Raw genomic sequence first — 24,646 nt, forward strand, 5'->3', positions numbered from 1 at the left:
TGTTAAAGACTCCACAGATGAGATGAGAATGACGTGGCTCCATGGTAAACAAATGTAACGCAGAGACACTGAGAGTTAAATTTTTACACTTTCTGACAGCAAATGGTTGCCTCACTCTAAGAGGGTGGGATTATTCTCTCCTTTTCTTTTTTCAAAGAAAACTTTAGACTGTTTGTTTTTTTTGACTTTCTGTCTTTTGCTGAATGCTTGTGGTGGAAACCATTTTTAACTCGCGTCTCCCTGCTGCTTTTCCAGGTGGAATATTGGCAGATATTCAGGAGGGACCACAGAGACACACAGTTTCCACTATGAACCGCGCCTTCAACAGGAAAAAAGGTGAGCACACATATCCGCCGCTTGTGTAGCTCATAAACCTGAGCTATGTCTGACATTGAGGATGTTTAACAACAAACAATGTGTACCATCAACTGTGTGAGTGGGCAGGGTATACCTCAAAGCACTGTGCCAGTGGTGTTACACAGTCTTTCCTACCTTTCAGGGCATCTTTGGATTCAGTTCATTTCAGTACACAACCATAATCAACTCACAGAGACTTTAAACACCCTCAGCATAAATAATGCATCATAATGAAACACACGCCCACACTGGTTTTTGTTTCAGAGAGATCTGGGAATCCTTCCTGGTGGTGCATTCAAATGCTGAAGTGAGGTGTTTCCATTCTGTTGTTACATGGCGGTGACACTAGAGAACCCAACAGGAAATACAAATCCTTTGTGAATGTTATAGAAACTTTGAGAGTTAGTTGCATTGAATGGGACAGGAAAAGTATTATGTTAAGCTCAGATTGGAGGACATTGAAAGCATCTGCTACTGTCTGAGGATGCCACAAACAGTGACCAAAATGTGGAACAGGAGAGTGGATAAACAATATCCCGATCAGGACTTCCTATTATCCCAGCTACATCCAGTAGCCACCTAAATTTGGCTGATGCTTCTTAGTTAGCAGATCAGTCAGTAGGTTCTCACACTGGTTTGAAGCAGACTGTGGGTGGGGTAGTGAAGCAAGCTGTGAGGCTGGAAAAATGGCAACACGAGGGATCTCTGAAGCTCTATCATTGGACCACTGAGAAAGCTGGAAAAGACAGACAGACAGCAGCTGTTGTTGAAGCTTTAGAAAAATGTGTATGCTACTCTGAGGAGGATGCTATGTTGCAGAATATATAGTGCATCCCACCTACTTACAGTGGCAGCAAAAGGTGGTTCTACAAAGTACTGACTCAGGGGGCTGAATAATTATGCACACCCCACTTTGCAGTTATTTATTTGTAAAAAATGTTTGGAATCATGTATGATTTTTGTTCCACTTCTCACGTGTGCACCACTTTGTATTGGTCTTTCACGTGGAATTCCAATAAAATTGATTCATGTTTGTAGCTGTAATGTGACAAAATGTGGAAAAGGTCAAGGGGGCCAAATACTCTTGCAAGCCACTATATATCTTGGATATCAGCCCTGCAAACTTAAACAACAAGAGATCCAAGTCCCAGTTACTAAGAGTTAGGAATGTAGATCTATGACGCGGTGATGTCACTTGGGTATTTCTTTATTTCAAGAAAGCTACAGTATCTCTGAAGGGAAAGCTTGGTTTAAACATGCTCAACCACTGGTATGTTCTTTCTTTAAAAGATATTTTTAAAACATATTTTGGCTCTTTGTCTCAGAAACAATGAGAAGAAATTCTTCAGATGCCATGGTAGGAGATAAGAAAGACCAAGCAGCTTTATCTGGACGAAGCCCTCACTGTTATGGTTTTGTTTATCAAGCTTTGGAAGCTTTTGGAATCATTCAGTGAATCATGTGCAGAAATCTTTTTCGGTGAGGCTCAACTGTAGGGCTGCCATGGTAAATTTTTCCTGCGTGCAGTTCATCAGTTTGGCAGCACTATAAAGTCTTCACGCTTGAAAAGCTCCCCGCAAAAAATAAATAAAATAAACAAACTGACTGATGTTAATGTTTATTATTTTCTCTGATGAAATGATTTCATGTTTAAGATGAAAATGATGAACCGTGCAGCTTCAAAACGCTGTTCGACAAATGTTGGCTGCGATAGATCAACAAAAACATCAAATTATTCATTAGCACAAAGCCACAGAGGACAACAAAACAGCAGAATTAGGCAGTCACGACAGCACGTATAGTTCCTGTCTCTGCAGCGTTAGACAGTTATGAGGGTTGTGCAACACTCCCGAGTCTCGAAGTGACCCTTCCCAAATGCAGAGGAGGAGATATTTGGGACTGCCGTTTGCCAAACAGCTTGATGTGTTTACCACCATCTGTCCCCCTCCCTCTGGTGTGAATCATCAGACCTGGAGAAGCCTTGGACAGCGTTGAGGAAAAGTGTCCGGGGCCCAGGTGGTGTGCCGGGCTTTAATGATATTTGGTTTTAATTCACTTCCCCCCCCCTTCACTACTGTTTGCGAAGGTTTTTGCAAGGGCCTCAGCTCACATAAAATTTCCATTTATAATTGCATGGAGCGGAAATGCTGCTACATTTTTATTTAATTCCTGTGGTTTTCAGCATAAACATGCACGTGTGCAGGAATGATGAAAAAAATGAATTAAAGTCATCCGAAGGCACGGTGTGAAGGACTCAAAGCAGACAGGAGAGGGCTGCTGCTAAAAGGAAAATCAGTCACAGAGAAGGCAAACATGCTCACGGGCAGACGGTCAAACTGACCACTTGTTTTTAACTTCTTACAGCTCTAAATGGTTCATCCTTTTACGTGTCTGCCATAACAGCGTGCTAAAGCTTTTTCACTAAACAGAAGGACAGCAGCTTTCTGACCTCCACCATGCACTATTACATCAGAGTAGCAACAGATGCCTGACCCTTAGGCTTCTCTGCAGATTGAATTTCTGCAACACTTGTTACTGTCAGACTTTAGCAGATGGTGCCAAGAGGTTCAAGAATTCACAGTATATGATAAAAGCTTTCCCCTCCCGAAAAGATAAATGCAAAGAGCATGAACCAAAATATTGAAAAAAGTATCTACATCCAGTCATGTGTGTGCACGGTATATTTCACCGCTTGCATTCATGTTCCATGGACCTTGATGCTGCAGACTTCCTTTTGCAAGCCAGACCGAATGTTGATAAACAGCTTTAATGTCACCTCCGGCTTTATCCTTAAAATATCCTTAGACAAAAATGTGAATGAAGGCGTGGAATGAATGTTTGAATTAACCGGTACCTTTTAAGTGATCGAAATAAAAATCCTATAATGAGAATAAGAGGAAGATGTGAGGTTTGTGACTCCTTTGGGAACATGACTTCCTCTGTCTCCTAATAATCTGAGCACAGCTGTGCTTAATACATTTCCATCAATCCTAAATATCAGCGGATGTGCAATATTTCATCTGCAGCCCGGCAGCCTCCTGCATGAGCTGAACAAAAGTTCGCCAGTGATTTCACGTTGGAATGAATTATTCAGTCTTTGCTGAGGTCTTAATGTGACTGAAAGAGGATAATTGCCTCTTGTTGTTGATGACATCGCTCCGTTCAATTATCATCTTTGGATTTTTGTGTCGCCATTTGAATTTATACACAAGAAAGGTTTACATCATGTTAGCTGTTTTTTCTGTCACTTTTTAATTTGTAGTAGTTGACATCAATAGTCAACACATTATCCAACAGCTTTCTTCTGTTTCTGCACCTGTCCTGTCTGCCTCTGGCTCTTTTGGCTGGCAGCTGGCACCAAAAACTGGTCCACCACACTGATTTATCTTTGTTGTCTCTGTGTAGGCCTGCGTTTTGTGGGCGCAAACACGTCTAGCAGGTATTACCTGCAGGGATCTTGATCATTTTTATCTCCTGTGCTGATTGCTCCATGGTCCTGGACGTGACTCGCACTGAAGAGTTGAACTCTATGAGAAGCACTTAAAAATATTGCTCTTTTAGCTTGTTAGGAACCATGGGTGGCCACCAGGTTGGCTGTGGCTACAATGTAGCTTGCCATCACCAGTGTGTGAATGTGTGTGTGAATGGGTGGATGACTGGATATGTAAAGCGCTTTGGGGTCCTTAGGGACTAGTAAAGCGCTATATAAATACAGGCCATTTTACCATTTTTTTTTACCATCATTGTATCCTACTGAGTTTTTTTAAGTGATGGCATGACGTTGAAAATGATGACTGTGTAACTCTTCAATGCTGATTACTTCTAATGCAATCCTGTCTGTAGGCAGCGTTTGCTGTCGGGCATAGGGTTATTTTGGGCAGGCCAGGAAGTCATACTCGGCCGCCATCCCAGCAGATCAGCTGATCTTAGTGTTACAGATCTCTGGGCTGGGCTTTCTAAGCTGCATTAGCTCGTTCAGTGTTGCCGTTTCTTGGCACGCTGCTTTGCAGCCCACCTCCACCTCATCTCCACCTTTCATGCCGTGTTCATGGGGAAAACCTTCATGGGTAATCCATGCCATTGCTGTCTGACTAGGGATGGGTATCGAAAACCGGTTCTTGTTGAGAACCGGTTCCCACTGTTTCAATTCCTTGGAATCGTTTGCCACTTTTAAAAACGATTCCCTTATCGATTCCAGTCGCCCCGAATGACGTCATCACGTTGAGTAGCGTCTTTTACCCAGTAGGAAACACGGCGCCTGAGCGGCACAAACGCTCAAAAGTTTGGTTACACTTTATGATAAAGGATGACAACAGGGCAACGTGCAATACTTGCAAAGTAGAGATTTCATCAGAGGGAGGAAACACTACGAACATGCAAAAGCATTTGCTCAAAAAACACGCGATTGCTTTCAACGAATGTCGTGTTTTTGATCCGCTCCGGACTAGCGACGCTCAACCCAGCAGCAGCGGTAGCGTTTCCACGTCCTCTCCCGTTAATACTGCAGGTAACTAATCAATTAGCATTGCATATTATGTTAGCGCGATTTACCTTATTACAAAACCTGCTATTACTGTGCGTTGCATTTAGTGACCATGATGAGACAGACAGAGTCTGGCTGGCTCAGATGCTGGCAGTTCTCGCTGCAGTCTACCGTTAGCGTCTCCTTTCAGGCCAGGATAGACGAATGTCACCGAGCAGTGAGTAAGTTTGTGGTCAAAGGCTTGCACCCATTTGCCACAGCAGATGCCCCCGATTTCACTTTGGTAAGTGAATGTGTTTAATTGTAGGCAGGACATTACTGGATATTCTTGTGTAATTGCTACAGAATAATTTATGTTAAACTTTGTTATTGCTACAGAAGAATATTTATTTTATTATTTTACATATACATTTTTTTTCCTGGGGACCCTGTGACACCCCATTGAAGAGCCGTAGGCTGGATCTCTTAAGATCTCACTGTTGGGTTTGTAAGGCCATGTTACTCCTAAATTTCTATCTTGTTCAAAGAGAAGATATAAAAGACAGTTCTAAGCTAATCGACTTTAGTGTTCTCCTTTTTAAAAAAAAAAGAATCGATAAGAGAATCGATAAGGAATCGAATCGTTAAACAGAATCGAAAATGGAATCGGAATCGTTAAAATCTTATCAATACCCATCCCTATGTCTGACGCTGCTCTATTTTGGCTGAGACTTGCTGATGTGGCTTTCCAACATTCCAGTTGCCTGTTAGAGGAAAAAGAGTTATTTGATTCCTCAACAAAGCCATACTGCTCTGGTATTTCCATTCCCAGTAATTTATAAAAATATATGATCACCTTGTGATTTCGATGGTCCTGAGTGAAATTCAGATTTTGTTGCACAGACACGTTGATTTCACCTTATGGTCATTTTGATGGATGTGTTTTATGGTGCCATTTAGTTGTTTTGGATCCTGTTGAGCAAAAAAGAAGTAAATAACAAAACAAGTATTAAGAAGTATTTAACTGTAACACTGGGTGGTTAAAGTACCAAACAAAGTACTCCACTCTTACTTACCAAGCTGCACTTACGTTACCTCACGTAGTGCAGCAACAATTCTGATTTGCCAGTATTAAATTCTCATAAATTGTTATTAGGGCAGCGCAGTATGGCCAAAAATATTTATCACGATATATATATATATATATATATTTGAAAATTTGCGATAATGATATAACTGATGATATAATTGATGTGAGACAAAATACTTTACAACTCCGCAACTTTAGTAGTGCAAAAAAAAAAATCAATGTATTTTCACTTAAACAAGCAGCTGTTTTTTATGTGCATTAAAGTTATCTAAAAATTAACAGTGCAAATGCAAATTCCTTACTGACAGTTTAACCAAAAGGCATTTCCAGTGGAAATTGGCCGACATATCCTCAGCATAACCATGTATAATATCCACAAAACTTAAAAAGAGGTTATACACACACAATATGGTATTATGTTGAAGCACAGTATGTATCACTCTGAGTCTCCTGCCTACGATAGCCGTAATGCTCCGACAACCCATCAAGCAGTGCGGCTTCGTAGCTTAGCAAAGTCGTACTAAAACATTTGACAGATTTTCGAGCGCCGTGTACCACATAAAATTGGTTTGGTCAGAAATCCAAGGATTTTAAGAGCGACTTATTTTCCAAAAAACATGGTAATAACGACGGCCCGCTTGCATGCTCTACCATAAATTGTGCTTTGGTGTGTATCTGTCGGACGAAAGCCACACCAGTTCCACACCACTGAAGTTGCACCAATTGATGAACCAATTCTGGTTCATCTGTCATTCAACAATCCGCTTTCGCCCTTCTAATTTTCCGTCGCCGCCATGCCTTTTCTGCCATGTGCGTATGAAAACAAAGGCATGGTGCATGAATGTTTTACCCATGTTCTATTGCGATATTTCATTTCTTATCATTGCCTAACATTATACCGGTATTACCATGAATGGTATGATATGGCCCAGCCCTAATTTTTATTATTTTTAATCAAATAAAAGCAATAGGTTTCTTTAAAAAAAAATGTAAGGCAGTGTGTTTATTCTGTGGTTCTAATGCGGAACATGTTCTTACCCTGTCATCAAATATTGTTGCTTTGTCCAATCCTGCTGGCAAAAGGTGTCCTGATGGACTGGCCAAGAGATAAGTGGTGCTTTTTAAAAAAGAGACATACTGCTTTTGGGAGCTAGAACGATTGGTGGTGCAGTTACATCATTTAAGAAAATATCATTGGTTTTTCTGGGTTAAAACGTCCCCTAGACATGAACCCTGCACAATACAAAATGACATTTAGCCACTGTGTTTAAATGTGACAGAGTACTTAAAGCAGTAATACGTGCTAAGTTTTTCTGTAATCCGATGCTTCATGACACCAAAATCAAGGGACACTTTGTGCCTGAGAAGCATTTTTTACCAGAAAGAGTGTTTTGCTAAAAAGTAGTAGTGTAGCTAAGCTCATTAGATCCAACCTAATGAGCATTACAATCTGTATGTTTGAAATAATTTTACAATGCTACTTTGAAAGATGACTCCTAACTAATCTAATATTTCTGTATTAAATATATATATAAAAAAAAAAGAAATTCTGTGTAAATGGTGAAGTAACACAAGCTTGAAAACCGTTGTTGGACTCGGAGCGTTGGACAGTGCACCGATTTGCTGCACTGTCCTGTGACAGCGCGGACCACTTTCAACTTCACTTGATATCTCTGCAACACAACACACAGGCATCACAACACGGGGGAAAAGCTATGGTCTCTGTTGAAAGGTTTAGTTCATTTTAGAAGGTTTTGAACATTTTAAAATGAGGGCTTTGAAATGCTTTACACAAAAGTACCTTTAACAAAATTTCTGCAGAAGCTCAGCTGGTTAATGAGGGTTCTCAATCATTCCAACTGCAATACGACTTTTATTGCAATATCTACATGGCTACAGAGAGTTGCTGAATCCTCTAACATATAATAAACTAAAGTTAATGAGAAGAGGATTGTGCATGCGTTCTATTTGTTCTTATTGTTGCTATAAAAATGGTCAGATGTTTCCTTATCCACCATTATGATTATATTTAACTGAAAGCACCCACATAGAAAATTAGATATGGATGGATGGGCTTTTTAATTTTGCTGTGGCCATCACAGCTGAATGGCTGGACTAAATAATTACCAGTCCAAGTGATGTTCATTCCTGAAATGATCCCTCTAACTATTACACAAGCCATCATTATTGGTTTGCGATATGATCGGAGCACAAATAAGTAGTAACCGTTTAATTCATGCATGTCTGATTACCTTGTCCTGAGAGAACACTGCAGTGTGAGAGGAGAGGCTGTATTGTCCTTGCCTTAACATCTGCTCTGTCAGTGTTATTTTGTAAAGCCGCACGGCCATTTGCATGATCCTTAAGCGTTTCCTTTTTTGGCCTTAAAATCTGCATTAGCTCTGAATGAGCCTGGGCTTTCTTCCTACAGTCAATATTTGCAGTTTTCTCTTCATTTTAAATTCAGTTCCCATAGTTTTTTGGCAGAATGGAGGAGTCGTATTACAATAATTTACAGGAGCTTGACACAAAATCATAAGCATTTGTAGAACATAATTAACTTCAGTACAGTAGCTCTGCAATAATGAAACCACAGTGAACCTTGTAATGTTCAGTTTGTACTTGCAGAGAGCTTTCATTTCTGAGGCACTGTATTGCAGTGTTGTTGGTACTGACTTGAATTAAATTGCAGGGCAGTTGTGACATTTTTGTCCATTTCCCCAAATGTACTGTATATGATGAAGGCGAAACCTCAAGAGATTTCTTCTCAGAAGAATTACTGTCCCCATGTGATTGCAACAGTTTTACTTCATTTATGTAGCTCACCACATTCTAAACTGTACTTCTTTTTGAGAAGTACAGTTTAAACTCTCCAAGTCTTTATCTCAGCGTAACACTCTCCCACAAGTCTGCAGTAGAATTGTGGTTTAGGTCTGCTTGGAGCCCATTTGAAGTTGTCTTCTGCTTGATGGAGAACTGTGCATAGCCAGCACATTCATTGTGTGTCATTGATTGAGCACTGCAGTGAATTAGTCTATTGCCTGCACTCGTCTTGTGGCCGTATTAAAAAAAAAAAAAAAAAAAGTGCACTTACAGCATGGCACTCAAGCTCGACAAGGCAAGGACAAGGAATATTAGGCAGTTTCTCTGTGACCAGAGTACTTCATGCAATTTTTGACTTAAGCATTTCATTATTTTTCTAATTAGCTTTAGTAGTAACAGACATCCATCCATCCACCCATCAACCCGTTTTTTTTAAACCCCTTATCCAATTCAAGGTCTAGCTGACGTCGGCGTCTTTCCCGGTTTAGTACAGTCATTGTATTATATTATTAATAGGAGGAATTTATTTTTATGTTCTATGCTGTAATGCCAATATTTGCAAAGTTCTACACAGAAAAACAAGAGACAAAGCCTGGATTTAATTTAATGACACACTATTTAAATCACTTGATACATAAATACAACATTAAAGATCTTAAAAATAGATCTAGGAACTGAACAGCAAATTGCAAAATACAATTTCTGTGCTTTTCAAATTTGCTTTTTTTTTTTTCACTAAGTACACATCTATTAATGTATTTATTTCTGTATTACTTAATAAAGAAAAAAATAAAATAAAATACAGAAGCAAACAAGATTGCATGAAATGAATAATGCCCAAATGCAAAGAGAACATAAGAAGTAAATGCAAAACCTAAAATTTAAGAAGAATTGAAGGAATAGTGAACGCATTATCTGGTCATTTTAATCCACAGGTACTTGTATTGTATCTGGTGCATTTTTATTTGCAACATATCCATGGATTTCAGTCAGTGTAGTTTAAAGTTGATAAAGTAAATGCAGTATTTTTTTTCTTCACACTGTTGACATGAAGAACTTTTTAAAAGTAGAGCTTGAGATGAAGAAGCTGTGAGAAATCGTAAAATACAACTATTTGCTTGTGGATAAGAGATTTTTTTGATAATGGTGTATTAGATGAAACTGCTGGACAACAAGGGTGTTGGTCTCGTTTCCTTCCAGTGCACCACATTAAAATGTTTATCAGGCAATCTCGTGTTCGGTTGTTTTTCTTTTGTTTTCTTTGTTCTTTTCTTCATCATTATTAGTGAAACCTGCAGTGGAGGACCATCACTTCTCCAAAGCTGCTTCTTTGTATTGTTTCAGTGTGAAATTTTACTTTTAGCCAGAAGCAAACGTTGTTTATTTCTTTTGTTTTTACTCTAGTCCAACGATTAAACCATTTATATCTGTCTACTCTGTGTAATTAGAGCAGGCATTCATGGGCGGTATTTCTGCTGCAAGTTCACCAGCTTGCCGATTGATTTTCAACAAGAGGCAGTTTTCGAAAATAAAGCAGTATTCTGGAACAATAGTGGATCACTTTTGGGTGAAGTTGTTTACAGTAATTCATTATACTTAGAACTTAAAGCTTCTTTCTTTTTTCTCCTTTTCAACCAGCATGCTTACTTGTGCGATACAATGCCACATTGGATTTTAAATCCAACCATCAAGATGTGATGCAGTCTACATTTTTGTTATTTCAAGCTTTACTTCAAAAGGTTTCACTTCAGTTTTGTCGTAACTGAATAGTATGATCTGGACTTGGTCATTGAAGAATATGCCATTTCTTCTCTTGGATTGTACTTTGCTTTCGGTCATTATCCATTCTTATTGTGAAGTACCATCTAATCAGTTATGCAGCATTTGTGTGAATGTGAGCAGAGAGTGTAGCTGAATTCATCCTGTCGCCGCTGAACACCAGATTCTCACCAGGTTTCACTGGCAGTCATACATGCCCATCCTGTAATATTGCCTCTGCCATGTTTGACAAATAATGTGGTATGTTTCAAATCAGTGTTTGAAGTCGAGACTCCTGTAGAGCTTTTCTGCTAAAGTCGAGTCTAATCTGGCCTTCCTGTTCTTGAGTGTAACCAGTGGTGTTTGCACCTTGTTGTAAACCTTTATATTTCCTTCCATAAAGACATCTCACCATGCACTTTACATATTTTCTGTGGTCCTTCGAGCCGGCTCATTCCTTGTTTTTAAGAATGAAGGAAACTGTTTGGTCAATCCTGAGTTTTTTTGCTGTCTCTCTGATATGTTAATTTAGTTTTTTTTCAGCCTATGCATGAATAGACTGACACCTATTTGTACCTCGTCTTGAGATTTCCAATCAACGGCCACCAATTTCAACATTTTGAAATCAACTTTAGACTTTTTTTTTCCCCCTCAACTTGTCAGTTGAAACATGCATCACCTGGCCACAAAGTTGCTTTGCAATCAATTGGCCAGTTAACTTTGAGCCTCTGAAAATGGGACAGTATGTATAATAATGTCTATTATCCCTAAACAGTTAACGCAGTACCTTTTATTAAACCTGTTGAATTAAAATTGAAGGTCTGCACTTCATTCAGATTTTAATAGTTTCATGTAAAAGCCACTGGGGTTGTGTACAGCAGCAGAATTTCAAGGACCTATTACGGACATGGCCCTAACTGTCCATATGTATTTATAAAATAAATCCCCAGGCTCATATTCTCAGGAATAAGTATAAAATAGGCATTGTTTTTGAAGGAGATCATTCTATGATGCGAAAGATATGTGAAGACAGCTCTTGTTAATAATGGTTGGAGCTGCAGTGTAACATGCATGAAGGACTTGTGACCTTTATGCAACAAAACCTGTCGCTCCAAAGTACATTACACTGTGAGACAGAGGAGCAGCGACACTTTTCCGGCTGTCAGCCCTTAAATTTTCCCTCATCTCCACCCAACACTTGACAGTTCATCCACACAAAGTTGACCTTCAGATTCCCCGACTGTTCCTCACGCCCCAACAGTTATTTCAACTGTACACATCACTGTGGCCAGTTTTTGTCATGCTCACATAGCTGCCATTTTTAAACAGCAAAGAGAGACAAAAAGCATCACCCTCCCCCCTCTCCTTTCATCAGAGCAGTGTGTGCTGACACCTTAAAATAATGCCAGCCTACCCGCCATGTGGCTGTGTCAGCCCGCACAGCATCTCTTCCATCCTTTCTCTTGACTCCTCCTTGCAATTTAGAGTTTGCTGTAAAAGTAGGGAGGAGGCGCCTCATTCCTATGTCAGTTTTCATTCAAGCTTCCCACTAGGAAATTGATTGTGCTTTAGAGGAGGCCATTGCAAGGTGTAAGCAGGTTTAATCTCATTGCACAGCTGTTAAGTAAACCTGGAAGGAATACAGTTTAAGTAGAGAAAAGTTCACAGTGCAGTGCTGGAGACTGTAAACAAACCACCACACTGATGTGTTAGTGTTGTTTAGCTGTAAGGCTGTGGGCATGTTTGCCATCAAAATGAATTGCAGAGGCATAAAATCAACTTTTTTAGTCTAAATTCTTAAGATCCTGTATTTCAGTTACATGTACAGGACTGTGAAAAGTTTCAAGCCACCCATCACTTCTTTAACTTTTGCATGGAAATGGGATATATGTGCGGCAGTACAGCATAAGGTAAGAACAGAATGAGACGGTGTGAAACCTCAAAAAATGACAGGAAATTTTGGCTCCTCTGAAGCAAAACAGGAGGACACAAGAAGCAGTCAGATTGTGCAAATCTTGTTCTTTGTCCAGTATTTACTTCTTTTCTGTATATTGTATTTTTTTCAAACATACTAGTAGTGCAGCAAAAAATAACTGCAAAATGCAGTAATAAAAGTAATTTATTTGGCGTAAATTGGAGCTATTAGTTTAAATTATTTTAGTATTTCTTTTTTTTTTATCTATGTGGATTATATTACATTTGTAGCATTCATTGTTTTTAATTTTTCTTTTCATTTTTTTTTAAATAAAATTAGTTTTTTGTAAATACCAGGACATTAATAACTTGAGCTTGATATATAATAATATACTACAGTATATTTCTAACTAACAAGCTCATTCTCTTTCTCTTGACAACTGAAGAAAGAAAACATTTTGGGGTCAACTTGAATGTGAAAGTGAGGTCAGAGGTCAAATGTAACATGATATTTGGATGCCCATACACCAGTATCATTTCCTTAATACAAACATAGACAGACTAATTTTAATCACTGTTTTGAAGATAAAAGCCATTTATGACAATTTGACCTCATTTGACCTCATTTGACCTTGATGAAGAGGTCAAAGGTCCAAGGTAATGTGATATTTCAAATCCCCATATATCACTTACTACATGCAGATGAGATTTCAATACAGGCACTGGCAGTAAGAAACAGTTTTAAATTCTGCTATATGGCATTAATATCACTTTGACCTGTAGATGTGTCTGTTGACACTGAAGGAGAGGTCAGAGGTCAGATATGACGGGATATTATAAATCCTTATACACCACTTTCTATATATGTTGACAATAAGCACCACACTTATAGTTACGGTCTAGTGCTAAGGTTTTTTTGTCAACTTTTGACCAATATATCATTAAGGTGACCTTGAAGAACTCAGTGGATGGAAGCCTAATTTTAATGGATGTTAATATAACCCCACTCTGCACACCTAGCAGATATTTTAGAATTATTAAAAACTTTTTGAACTATCGTGTTAACAGACAGAATGACTGAATGACATGCAAACCCTACAAAAAGATAACCTCCTTGGTACCGATAATGATGGGTAGCTCAAGACTTCTGCACAGTATTGTGTTTTCTATTCATTTGGATAGAAAACACAGTACGGGCACTTATTTTAAAATAAACAATTTAATAAAGTTAATGTGATTCATATTTCCCCATCAAAAATTACTCAAACAAGTCAACACAGTTTGCCTTACAGCTGTAAAAATAGTCAGTCGTGTTAACCCAGATTATTTTAAATGTATTGCATCCATTTAGTTTGAGTTTTAACAGCATATGGTCAAATATTACGCATTCACAATAGTTTGTATTTGTTTTTGGCAGGTAAATATCCATCACATTAAATCTGTGAATTTAAACAATTGCTAAATAAATTATTATAATTAAAACGTATAATCTCAAAAAATCTTCCAAGCATTTCGTCATTACATATTACATACTCTTTTGCCAAAGTTTCTTTGAGAATAATATTGTAGGTTAGCAACCCTAAGCAGTCACAATTAAACAAATGCGGTGTACCACATTAACACTAATTAGAACAGACTTTAAATTCATCAAGCCACTTAGCCAGCACATGAATGTAAACAAAGTAATTAGCGTACCTGTGCAGAGGACGCAGTAAAGTTGACATCACATCGTTTGCACCTTGCAAAGTCTTGATTAACGCAATCAACCTACAGGAGCCAAGTGGCCCCAAGGTCACAGTCATGCATCTTTTGTCCCAAGATTCATTAACGAGGCGATAAGCCGTTTATGAATGTGGAAATGAAAAGCGAAAAGAATCCTTAATCAGTGGGTGATTAAGAAATGCTGAAAATGGCATAGTGGGTGCTTTGGATTGTGTCATCAGTGACCTGTAATGATCTCTGAACCACCGCTCACTTTGTGTTGGTGTAAATCTTCAAAGACTGTCTCCAGGGCAAATTGTAAATCACTAACTATAGGCACTGTGGGATGATTTGCCCAACAAACAAATACACCGGTGCTAAAACTCAAGTGATTAAACACAGATTATCTTTTGATTGGCAGTGGCATTGGAGTAGTGTTTCAGCTGAGAGAGATGGTGTTTTAAAGTTCTAATTTAGTTTAACCAATGCTAGCAAAAGATATTACTTTATGCAATCCTTTATCTGATGGACCCATTTGAAAATAAATGGTTCCATTTGTGTGTAGTTTCACATTTGATTAGCTCTGCAAATAGAGAACGAAGACAATACTGAACAAATTAGCAGACCACCCTATTGGTCACTTTTCATCAAAGCACCACAGACAAAATACTCCATGCTCTATGTAAACAAATATTATTTATTTAAGGATTTACTGATGTTTCAAAAGCTGCCACATGTCTAAAAAACGGTTAAAATTATGTTATGGTAAATGCAGGATTATTAAATTAGATGCTTTAAGGAGTATGGAAGGCAAATTTATTTATTTTGTGTGAATTTCACAGTTTATTTCCAGGCTATGTAAACCCATAGGTGTTTGATAGAATATGCAATCAGCCAGCGCATACAGCTTGTCAGGCCTCAGCTTAAATATTTTGACGGTCACCGGGTTGCTGTGTTTAAACTGGGTATCACAGTGAAGAGTGGATCTTACTGAGAAACCAAACACTGCATGCAGTGGCATGTGGACCCCAAATTATACCAAATTTTATTGTCTTTCTAACTCTAATTTGGTCTCTGATGTACAAAATGAGCTATCAGGAATTGAAGCAATCAAACAAACAGGTAACCACCTACAACTGAAGAGAGACGCCCTTGTACTGATTGTAACTAATGTGGCTAAACACCACACAAGTTACGAGTTCACCTAGCTAACAACATTCGCAAATGATGAGACCAGAGATGTAATCTACTACCACACTCTGACATGTACCCAAACCACCAAACTTAATAAACTAAAAACACAAATAAGTGTTTGAACAGAGGGCAGCCAAGCTACCCAGTTTGCTCAGTTTGCTTAACATGAGTAGCAAGTAAACTCAGACATGTAGCGTAAGTAAAATGCTGGTGCTGCACCAAAAACCTCCTTGTGATCTCTGTGGATACAAGCAGACTTCTGTGGTCGCCTGTTGTTTGTATGAAAGACACCGACTTGTCTGTAAACTGTTGCTATTTTGACTTCTGAGCTGTATTTAAATAAATGTGTAACAGACACTGCTTGCCTTCAAAGTAAAAACTTTGCCTTACCAACACTTAAAGAAAAAATCAGCTTTTACTTTGAAGTTCTTCATTTCTAGTTTTCGTCGCACTTTTTAAAGTTTAATTGCTACTTCACTTTTAGTTTGCTTGCTTCTGGAGACAAGTAACCTCCAAAAACATCTTACTGGCTGTCCACATTTGGAATACATACTTTTTCCTAGCGACGACTCAGGTGACAGCAACACAAAGAATCTGACTGGTTTTCTATATAGTCTGCTTGGATAACTGTAGCTAACTGGTAAAATGCACTCTCACTGTGTCTGCTCCGTTAGGTCCTCCACTCCTTACCTTCTCTATCTTGTTTTTTGATATTTTGAAGTGGAGTAACAGGGCACGCATACTTATGTGATATGGAAACATTGTCCACTTGCAAAGATGCATCTCCCCTCTAATTTGCTCCACCTAGAGCACATCGGGCTCAGTTTCCTTCCATGCATTTGCATTTTTATTGAATACAGTGCACGGCCTCTGAAATTTGCTGCGTTCAGTCAAAGCACACACAGTTTGAGAAGCGGGATTTAGACCAGTAAGTCACAGGTCCAATTACCTTTCATGTTGGATAACTTGAGGTGTGAAATTAAAATCAGCATTTTCCCTTGCCTAGCTTTCATTGGTATGCCCCTAAAAGGGTGCTCCAGTGATGCTGCTAGACCCTCACATGTGTGGCGGTGAACTGTACTTGTGATGTGAAGCTTCCAGGTGTGAATATATGGGAAAGAAGCACTGCGTCTCGCAGAATGAGCCAATTTTCTCCATTTTTCCTCTTTAAAAGGTTCAGCTAATTTCTTCTACTCACTGCCTCACATTTAACCACTGAATGCATGTGGCTAATTGTACCTGTACTGTATTAACTTGGGTGATTAAGTCTGTCATACTGAGTCAGCTGTCTGTATCATTTCAGATAAATCATGGATGCACACCCCAGAAGCTTTGGCCAAGCATTACATAGCCTACAATGCCAAGGTAGGTATCTCTCTTTGCCTGCTACATTTTAATGAACTCTGTCAGAGCAGGGCGACTGCAAAATAATGAAACAGCGAAGAACTGCGACACTTTTATTGCAAGTTGAAAAAGAAGTCTGTTCTTTTGTGGCTCCCACCTTTGTCTGTGTTTATTCCCTCCAGTCATGCCTGTTAAATCTCTCTGTCTGTGTGTCCCACAATGCAGTTCCCCTGATAAGCACCAGGCCTTTCATTGCACTCTCTGGTATTGTCCAGCAAATGAGCTTCACTGCCCATAGATGCATTGTTTTAGGTTGAGGCTGCATAAAAATTCCTGACAGAGACGGCTGATAAACCTCAGCACCTCTCCTCAATGTAACAATAATTTGGATTTTTAATGGTGTTTAAATTAATTCCCTGCCCACACACCTCAAGTACTGTCAAAAAATTGATACCGTTGTATTCGTCTCTCATAGCAGCTGTTGTCTCTTGGTGCTGTGATGCGGGGAAGGAAATCTTCCTCATCAAAGTTTAATTTGAAGGAGACTCTGTCTTTTAGCCTTCTTGATTTGTTTATTTTTAATGAGTGTGTGAACAGAGGGGGATTTAAGTAAAGTGGCACATGCACACGTCAAAATAGGTAAGAACTTTGGATCTGATGCAGGACTAACTTGTAATGAAATGGCTCTCAGGCTTGCCTGGAATCAGGATCTGCTATAAAACACTGGGGGGAAAAAAGGTGTTTTTCAAATATCCAGCAAACACCCCTGGAAGGAGGGACTGTGTCCCTTGGGGAGGACTCCCCTGTCAAGCTGGTTTTCTGCTTCATTTCGACAGAGTTTTCCTCCTATGAGGCACAAAATCTGTCGGCCTACATTCTTGTGCTTCACAAATGCGATGCTGGAACGGAGGTGGAGCTCCAAGACTGCCTCCAAAATATCCCTGCAAACTGCTGAAGCTCCCTTCCTGCATGCAGCAAAGAAGCAAAGGAAGCCGGCAGAAGGCACATCTCTAAAATCAAAGCACATTGTCAGTTCCTATACTCGCTGTATTGCTTTGAGTGATGAGATCCCCGTCTGGTTAAATTTGCTGAGATCTGAGTAAAGGACTCATCAGTGAAGGAATTGGGGGGGGGGGTGCTGGGAATGTGCTTGGCATGATCTCCCAGGTTTCAAGCACTCAGTACTGTAAAAATAAGCTCAGTTAGCAGTTCACTGAACAATGTGCCAGATAGTTAGAGCAGAGAGAGAGAGCTCTCTTTTAGCCTCATGAAAATGAACCCTTTTTCTTTATTTTCAAACGTTGACAAAGACGTAAAATCTTTGATAACTTCAATCATTTCGATTTGACGGCACTTCAAAACTTTCATGAACTGAACCTGAGATCAAATCCTAACTGTGATATAACAAGAAAATACTAGAATTTGACTCAATAAAATCTGAATTTCTTGGAGGAACTACACCACACAGTAGACAAAAATAACTATAAATGTTTTGAAACGGCATCACAAACATGATCTAATATCTTATATTGTTAAATGCGACCTAGCAGACAGCGACAAACTGCAGCTCCTTTTCAGAACACCTGCCAATCAAAGTAGCCACTCCCCTAAACTTTATCTCTGGCAACAATACATCACCCACCGTGATGCCCCTGGTGTAAATGTAGGCTGAAAAATAACTTTAGTATTGCGTGCAGGTGATAATAAGCTAATTGGAACTAAAACTGGTGACTGATGGCTGATTCAAGCGTGTTCATCTGTTTTACGGTTTAAGATCCTTCGGGTAAAGACTGAATTGGGAATACACAGAAGATGGACTTCATGTTTTTTGTTCACTGAAATCGCAATTAAGTGATCGTTCCTTTGGTAAAACAAGCAAATTAAAAGAAGCTGGAAAGAGATTTGAAAGTTATTTCCATCTGTGCTAGAAAAATGACTGAAATGATTCATTTATTATCAAAGTGGATTGTCGCTGATGAGTTTTCTTCTTTTGTAATTTACTAAACGTATTCCTAAGAGGAATAAAATATCTATATCAAATTACTTTAATTGATCATGTTTGAGTTCAATTTTAAGAACAATTGTAGAACAGGTAACACAGGAAGTCTCCCTCGCTGATATTTGCAGCAGTATCTTTACATCCACACCAATCACAACAGATCTGCAGTTTTATATTCATGCTAAATCGTTATGCTGTCATCAGTAAATCACAGCAGCAACTTCCCAGCTAAGAACTAAGTCCACTGTTTTTAAAATGTATTACCTTTAACTTCTTACGCAGTGACGACTGCTGAGACTGAAGTGAGCTTTGATTTCGGTGGTCTGCCAGTTCTTTGATCCGATCGGACAGTTATACAAATTCTAACGGTGCTTTTTATGAGCAGCTTCAGTGTGATTGACCTGTGGGCTCAAAGAGGAAAGAGGATGTTGAGAGGTGAGCTGCTAGATTTGCCATGTCTTTCATCAGTAATCATGTCACATTCACAAGTCACTTAAATTATGGACAACACAGATCCTGCCCTTTCTGAAGGTGTATAAGAAAAAAAAAAAATCTGAGAACTTTCAGCTTGGAGGAGTGAACACCGGATGGATGGTGAGTTGGAACTGAGCTCTATGTTGTGTCATCTGAGTGAACACTTGAGACCTGCCACAAGGCTGACACGTGTGTGTCTGCAGTTGAAAATGTGAGTTCTTTCTGCGGGCAACGAGAGGTAGGGCCGGTTCGTTTTCAGCTGCGTGCACCAGTTGATGGATGAGCCTCCGAGCTCTGTTTGCCTTGTGAGACCTCCCCAGTCGCAGCCCAGAATGCACTGGTCAGGAACAAGTGTTACTCCACTCTATTCTGGGCATCTGTCAGCAGCACTCCCAGAGATGAGCATAAGTGTGGAGAGTACATTTGTCACACCGATGCAGAATGCTGACACTTTGCTCTGAAGCCTCAATCTGTCTTCTGGCTCTATTGATAACTTGCAGTCTGGTGTTAGTTCACCTGTCTTACTGCATTTAGAAAGACGTCAGAGGCTCTCAGCCACCAAAGAGTTACACAGACACGTTTTGGATGGAGAAGCTATATTAATTGATTTGATTTTTGACGGAAGGGTTCTTTTATAGTGCTGTCAGACATGTGCAAGATTAAAAAAAATACAAATAAATTCTGTATTTCACCTCTTGTTATTACAGCCACGGCAGCTGGCAGTGCGCACTCCAAATTTTTATGGGTATTAGCACAGCCAAGTCATTGCCTGCATCACAAAGATTTTAATGTGTCACAGAGACAGTCAAACTGCCGGAGCTGCTTTCAGCTTCCAATGGGAGACATTGTTATTTTGTTTGTGCCAGCCTTGAAGGCTCTGACACCAGTGTTTTTGAAGTCTGATATTGGAACAGGCTCCACACATTAAGCTCAGGAAGCAGCGAAGCAACCTGTGTGACTGCAACAATTACAACTGTTGCTGCCAGATGGGGCGCACGATGTTCAGGCTCAAAGGTTAACGGCTCCATCTGTTGGTGAACAGCAGAAGTGCTGCTCGTGTGCGTCTGTGTGTGTTGGTGTGTGTTCATCCAATCCTCATGTGTAAAAGACACTTTTATAACTTTTTGCAATACAGGAAATGCAAGATGATGAAGAAGAATATATACTAATGCCTTCAGGATGTGAAAGGTCATCTACATTTATTTGAAGTCAGAGTGACAAATTGGAGATTTTAGTGACTTAAACGTGAAGCTCCACAGATTTTAAACTCTGAGAAAGCCTCTTTCCTACAGTTTGATAAAAGATCCAACTCATCCTTTATGGATTCATTTGTTTACCTAGTTTTTGGCCAATGTCCGTAGGCCAGAATACCAAAGTACACTGTAGCATTTCCTTTAGGAGCACAGAATATGATGCACTGGTGCCAGATATTGGTATTTTTATTAAAACATGTCGGTGCTTTAAACCCTGACTACGTTGACCTATCACAGACTCACTGTGACAGACCTACCATGAAGAAGAAAATAACAGGATGAATTTGAGCACAGTGAATGAAGCAAATCAGAGAGGTCATAAATTGATTTGACACATTATTAAATATTATTAATACACACACTGACACCTCACCTGCTTTTTGAATTTTAGAAGTATTCTTCATCATCTTCTTTGTATTGGGCTATGTAATTAAATACTTGTTTACACCTTTTGTTTTACTGTGTGCGTCTTTTTGTTCTCTTTTCAGTTCCTTGGAAACACAGAGGTTGAAGCTCCGAAAGGCACAGAAGTTGTAAAGGATGCAGTCAGAAAGCTCAAGGTAAAGCTAGTCTCCAGATAGCTGTAGCCTAAAGGACAGCAGAGCATTCTTGAGTGACCAGATTGGACAAGGGGCTCAGAGCAGGGGAGGTGGGAGTGAGTGGCAAGTGCCCCCCTCCCTCATCTGCCAGCACCAAGGTGCCCTTGGAGTTTTTCAGCTCCTAAGCTGTGTAGAACTGCTGGATAAGCACATTAGTTCGTTCAGCCCCCCTTTCTCAGCGTAGATGTAAAGTTTAGTTACAGGAAATACTCATCAGGAATAAAAGCTGCTGTTTCAGGTTCTAGCCTGAAATAAATCATTAAATCACCATAGCTGTAATAGTAAAAGACTCCCTGCCCTGCATTAAAGGGCAAGGCATGCACAATTATACCAGATCCAGGCTGTATGATACTGGCCCAATAGCGGCCCAGTACAGACAATGCAGGGCGTGGCGTTAGGAATGAAAATGTCCATCATGGACAGCAGTTGATTGCTTTATCTTGGGTGTTTTTTCATAATGGACTTGGTCTGAAAGCATTATGGTTTTGTGACGTCTGTGATGTTGACCAGTATGAGCACAGCACGCTCTACCAGCTGTGTGCAGCTGTAAACATGACAAAGCGTAACAGGAATGATATCGGTACTTTGCAAGGCTGAAAGCCAGCTTTTTTTCCTTACATGGCCGATGAGGAAGGAACCTGTAGTATGTCATAGGTATTAGTCAGAAAGAGTAAGATTTCATGACTGTGTGAAATCCTAATCCAACAGAGTGACTGTCATCACAGAGAAACCGATCATGCAGTCTGAGGCTGGCATTAGAATTCTTCTGAACACAGAGAAGCTTTTAAGAGGCAGACTTTCCCCTCAGGAGCTTTGGAGGCCAGACAGAGTAATTAACATGAATTTGTAAGGTGGTCAGAAGTGCAGTGTTAACTGTCTACTGCTTAAAAGCCTACCAGGAGTAACCCTTGAAGATATTTTCTGAACTGAGCAGATGCTGTCATATTTTAGGCCGGCGTATCAAACAAAACGATCGGGTGTGGACCAGAAATTAGTGAGGGTGGTCTCTGTCGATGAAGCTACCCTTGGGAAAAACAGGAAACTATGCTAATGGTCATCAAGCCACATCTTTACTGATAAATCCTGACATGTGAAAAGTCATCGTTAGGGGTACAGTTGTCTTTATTGGGGAACGAATTAAACGAGTTGAAGATCTGGTACCACTATATCTTTTTGGCACTGGTGCTATGCAGGTGATTCCAAATCAAAACCAAAACAATGAGCTGAAAGACACTAAAATAGATGGAGAAGCGTGGAGGAACTGAGGGAATAAATTTGTTTTTGTTGGTTTTCTTTTAAGAGCTTTCTCATTAAGCATTCATGTTACATCTGTGCCTAAGACACATAAATTAGCCTTGCTTTGGAAAACAAAACAAACTTATTTATTGAGGACTCACTTTAAGCTGAAGTGTTTAACTTTTGTAAAAATGTTAAGTTCTATTATATTTGACCCTGTCAGAGCCCATATTTGTTTTCTTTAATTAAGGTAGAAGTGGTCAAAGTCGTAGAGGTAGTATAAGTTGCTAAACAACCGTTTAAGAAAGTGCTCGATGAGTCACTTTGACAAACAGCCTCATTTGTAATTTAGGGCTTCCTTTGTGTTTAGTACACAAAGTTTCATTAAACCTGCCCACAAAATTGCACTTAACCTGGGTTACTCTCCAGACACATACTCCTCAAGCTTACAGACATCTAATCAAACCTTTAAGCATGGGAACAGCCTGAAACCTGGGCAGCTCTCTTTGTCACGGCTTCTTGGTAATGCGGCTGCACTCGCTGCATGCTGGCCTCCCCCCCGTCTTCTCCTGCCAAGACCTGAATCTCTGAGGCCACTTGGAGGGGGAGACTTGTTTTTCCAAACCCGTACCTCTATTGTTACATTGCATTTGATCTGCTTTTGACCAAGGCTCCATGGTTACGCTCCCAGATACGCTGGCAGTCGGGACGACATTAGCTGTGCTTCCTGAGATCATGTGCAGAGAAAAAAAAATGTTGCAACTTCAGAGACAGCCTCAAAGGCACATCTCCATGGTTTAGGTCAAATAATATACTCTTCTATCACTTAGTATATATAAATGACCTTTGGTTTTGCTCAAGCAAGAAGCATCTCCATGAAACACACATTTATTGTCCTCTCACTCTCTCCGTGTCTGGTCATGTTTGTGTCTGCAGGCTTTGAAATGTAAATGTATTAAATTATATAAACATCAATTTACTGCTTTAGTGTTAGAGGCTATATAAAAGAACTCTTAATGGAGGCAAATGGTAAAGCTTCTGATTACTTTCTTTTATCCATTTTTGTGGCAGGAGCAGATACTTAGCGAACATGTATCTCTAATTTCACAACTGTGTAACCGCTGAAGGCAGTGAAAGTAAAGTGAGGATGCTTTTGAAAAGAATGCTGACTTTTTTAAAGTGCTTTAGGTCTCAGTTGCTTCCATCTCTTGGTGTAATCTCAGACTGATTTTGTGATGATGATGTGATCCAATTTGTGGGGTAGCATCTTCTTTTAGCTCCTGTCTTTATGATTTCGTCTGCTAACTGATCCATGCCAACACTTAAGCCGGCTGCCTGAGATTGTTTAGGTCTGTCTTGTGCCCCCAAAAGAGCCCTGACCCAGCGAAGGACAGATGCTGAATTGGATAGAGATCTGGGGAATTGAGGCCAAGTAAACACCTTGAACTCTTTGTTCAGTTCCCTCAATCCATGCCTGAAAAGTTTTAGCACTGTGGCAGGTGCATTATTCTGCTAAAAGAGGCCACTTCTGTCAGGGAATACCACATCCAGCAGGGATCAGTGTGACTAGTGTTTAGGTGGGTGGTACATGGCAAAATACCATGCATATGAATGCCTGGACCCAAGAGTTCTCAGCATTACACCAAGTTGCCCTCTTTGCCTCTTGTAAAAAAATCACAAATGCACAAAATGTAAAAGATGAAACATCCTTCCCTGACTAGTTCATTGTGTTATTGGTCCATGCTCTCACTCTAAAGCTCATGTATGTTCTTTGAGTGCTGCACAGAAGTCAGCTTTGACACACTCAGCTGGTCTGAAGCTGCACAGCTTCATATGCAGCCATATAAAAAGGTTGGGTGTAATTTTGGGTCTAAAAAGTGAAAGTCATGCAGAAGTGCCTCAACTGTGCATATCAATGAAGAGAGATCACTTGAAAAACATCGAACATGATTTATTGAGATGGAGAAATTAATATATTTGGCGATTAGTCTCCGATAACCCATCGTGGCAGGACTGAATCCCTGCAGTAAAAGGATTTAGGACAGTGTCTAGACCAGAGTGTAGAATAGCTCGCTTGAATAGAGCTTTGGCTCAGGTGTCTGAGGTGGAGATGGGGAGGAAGTAGGATGCACAAAGGAGTCTGAAAGGAAGAATTACAGAGAGGACAGATTTAAACCATCCACCAGGCTCAAAGAAGGCAGGCAAGAAGATGATTGGAAAGCAGCAGACACAAAAGCCTTATTTGTTCACTTTTGAGCATTCCAACATTTTTACTTCCATAGGAATTCAGAGGACAGGTAGCAGCCAGGTGATGCTAATCAAATACAATCTATTCAAGGCGTTTTGGCAGAAGTGTAGACCAATATTCCTCCACAATGATCTGAGAGACTGATAAATACATACGGAGAGTGATTACGTCAAGCTATCGTTGCTAAAGGTAAT

The 24,646-nt window shown here is 39.7% G+C and overlaps 1 protein-coding gene across 6 annotated transcripts in view; it reads left to right on the plus strand.

Annotated features, from left to right (window-relative positions):
• gulp1a (GULP PTB domain containing engulfment adaptor 1a) overlaps positions 1–24,646 on the plus strand; it is a 94,110-nt gene that overhangs the window by 61,599 nt on the left and 7,865 nt on the right. For all 6 annotated transcript variants that reach the window (XM_080902427.1, XM_080902432.1, XM_080902428.1 and 3 more), the window contains 3 exons: positions 256–336; positions 16,603–16,664; positions 20,858–20,929. In XM_080902427.1, coding sequence (XP_080758553.1) covers positions 256–336; positions 16,603–16,664; positions 20,858–20,929 — 215 coding nt within the window. The remainder of the gene's footprint in view (positions 1–255; positions 337–16,602; positions 16,665–20,857; positions 20,930–24,646) is intronic.

This window comes from Rhamphochromis sp. 'chilingali' (genome assembly GCF_963969265.1).
Source record: "Rhamphochromis sp. 'chilingali' genome assembly, chromosome: 14".
Classification (NCBI taxonomy): domain Eukaryota; kingdom Metazoa; phylum Chordata; class Actinopteri; order Cichliformes; family Cichlidae; genus Rhamphochromis; species Rhamphochromis sp. 'chilingali'.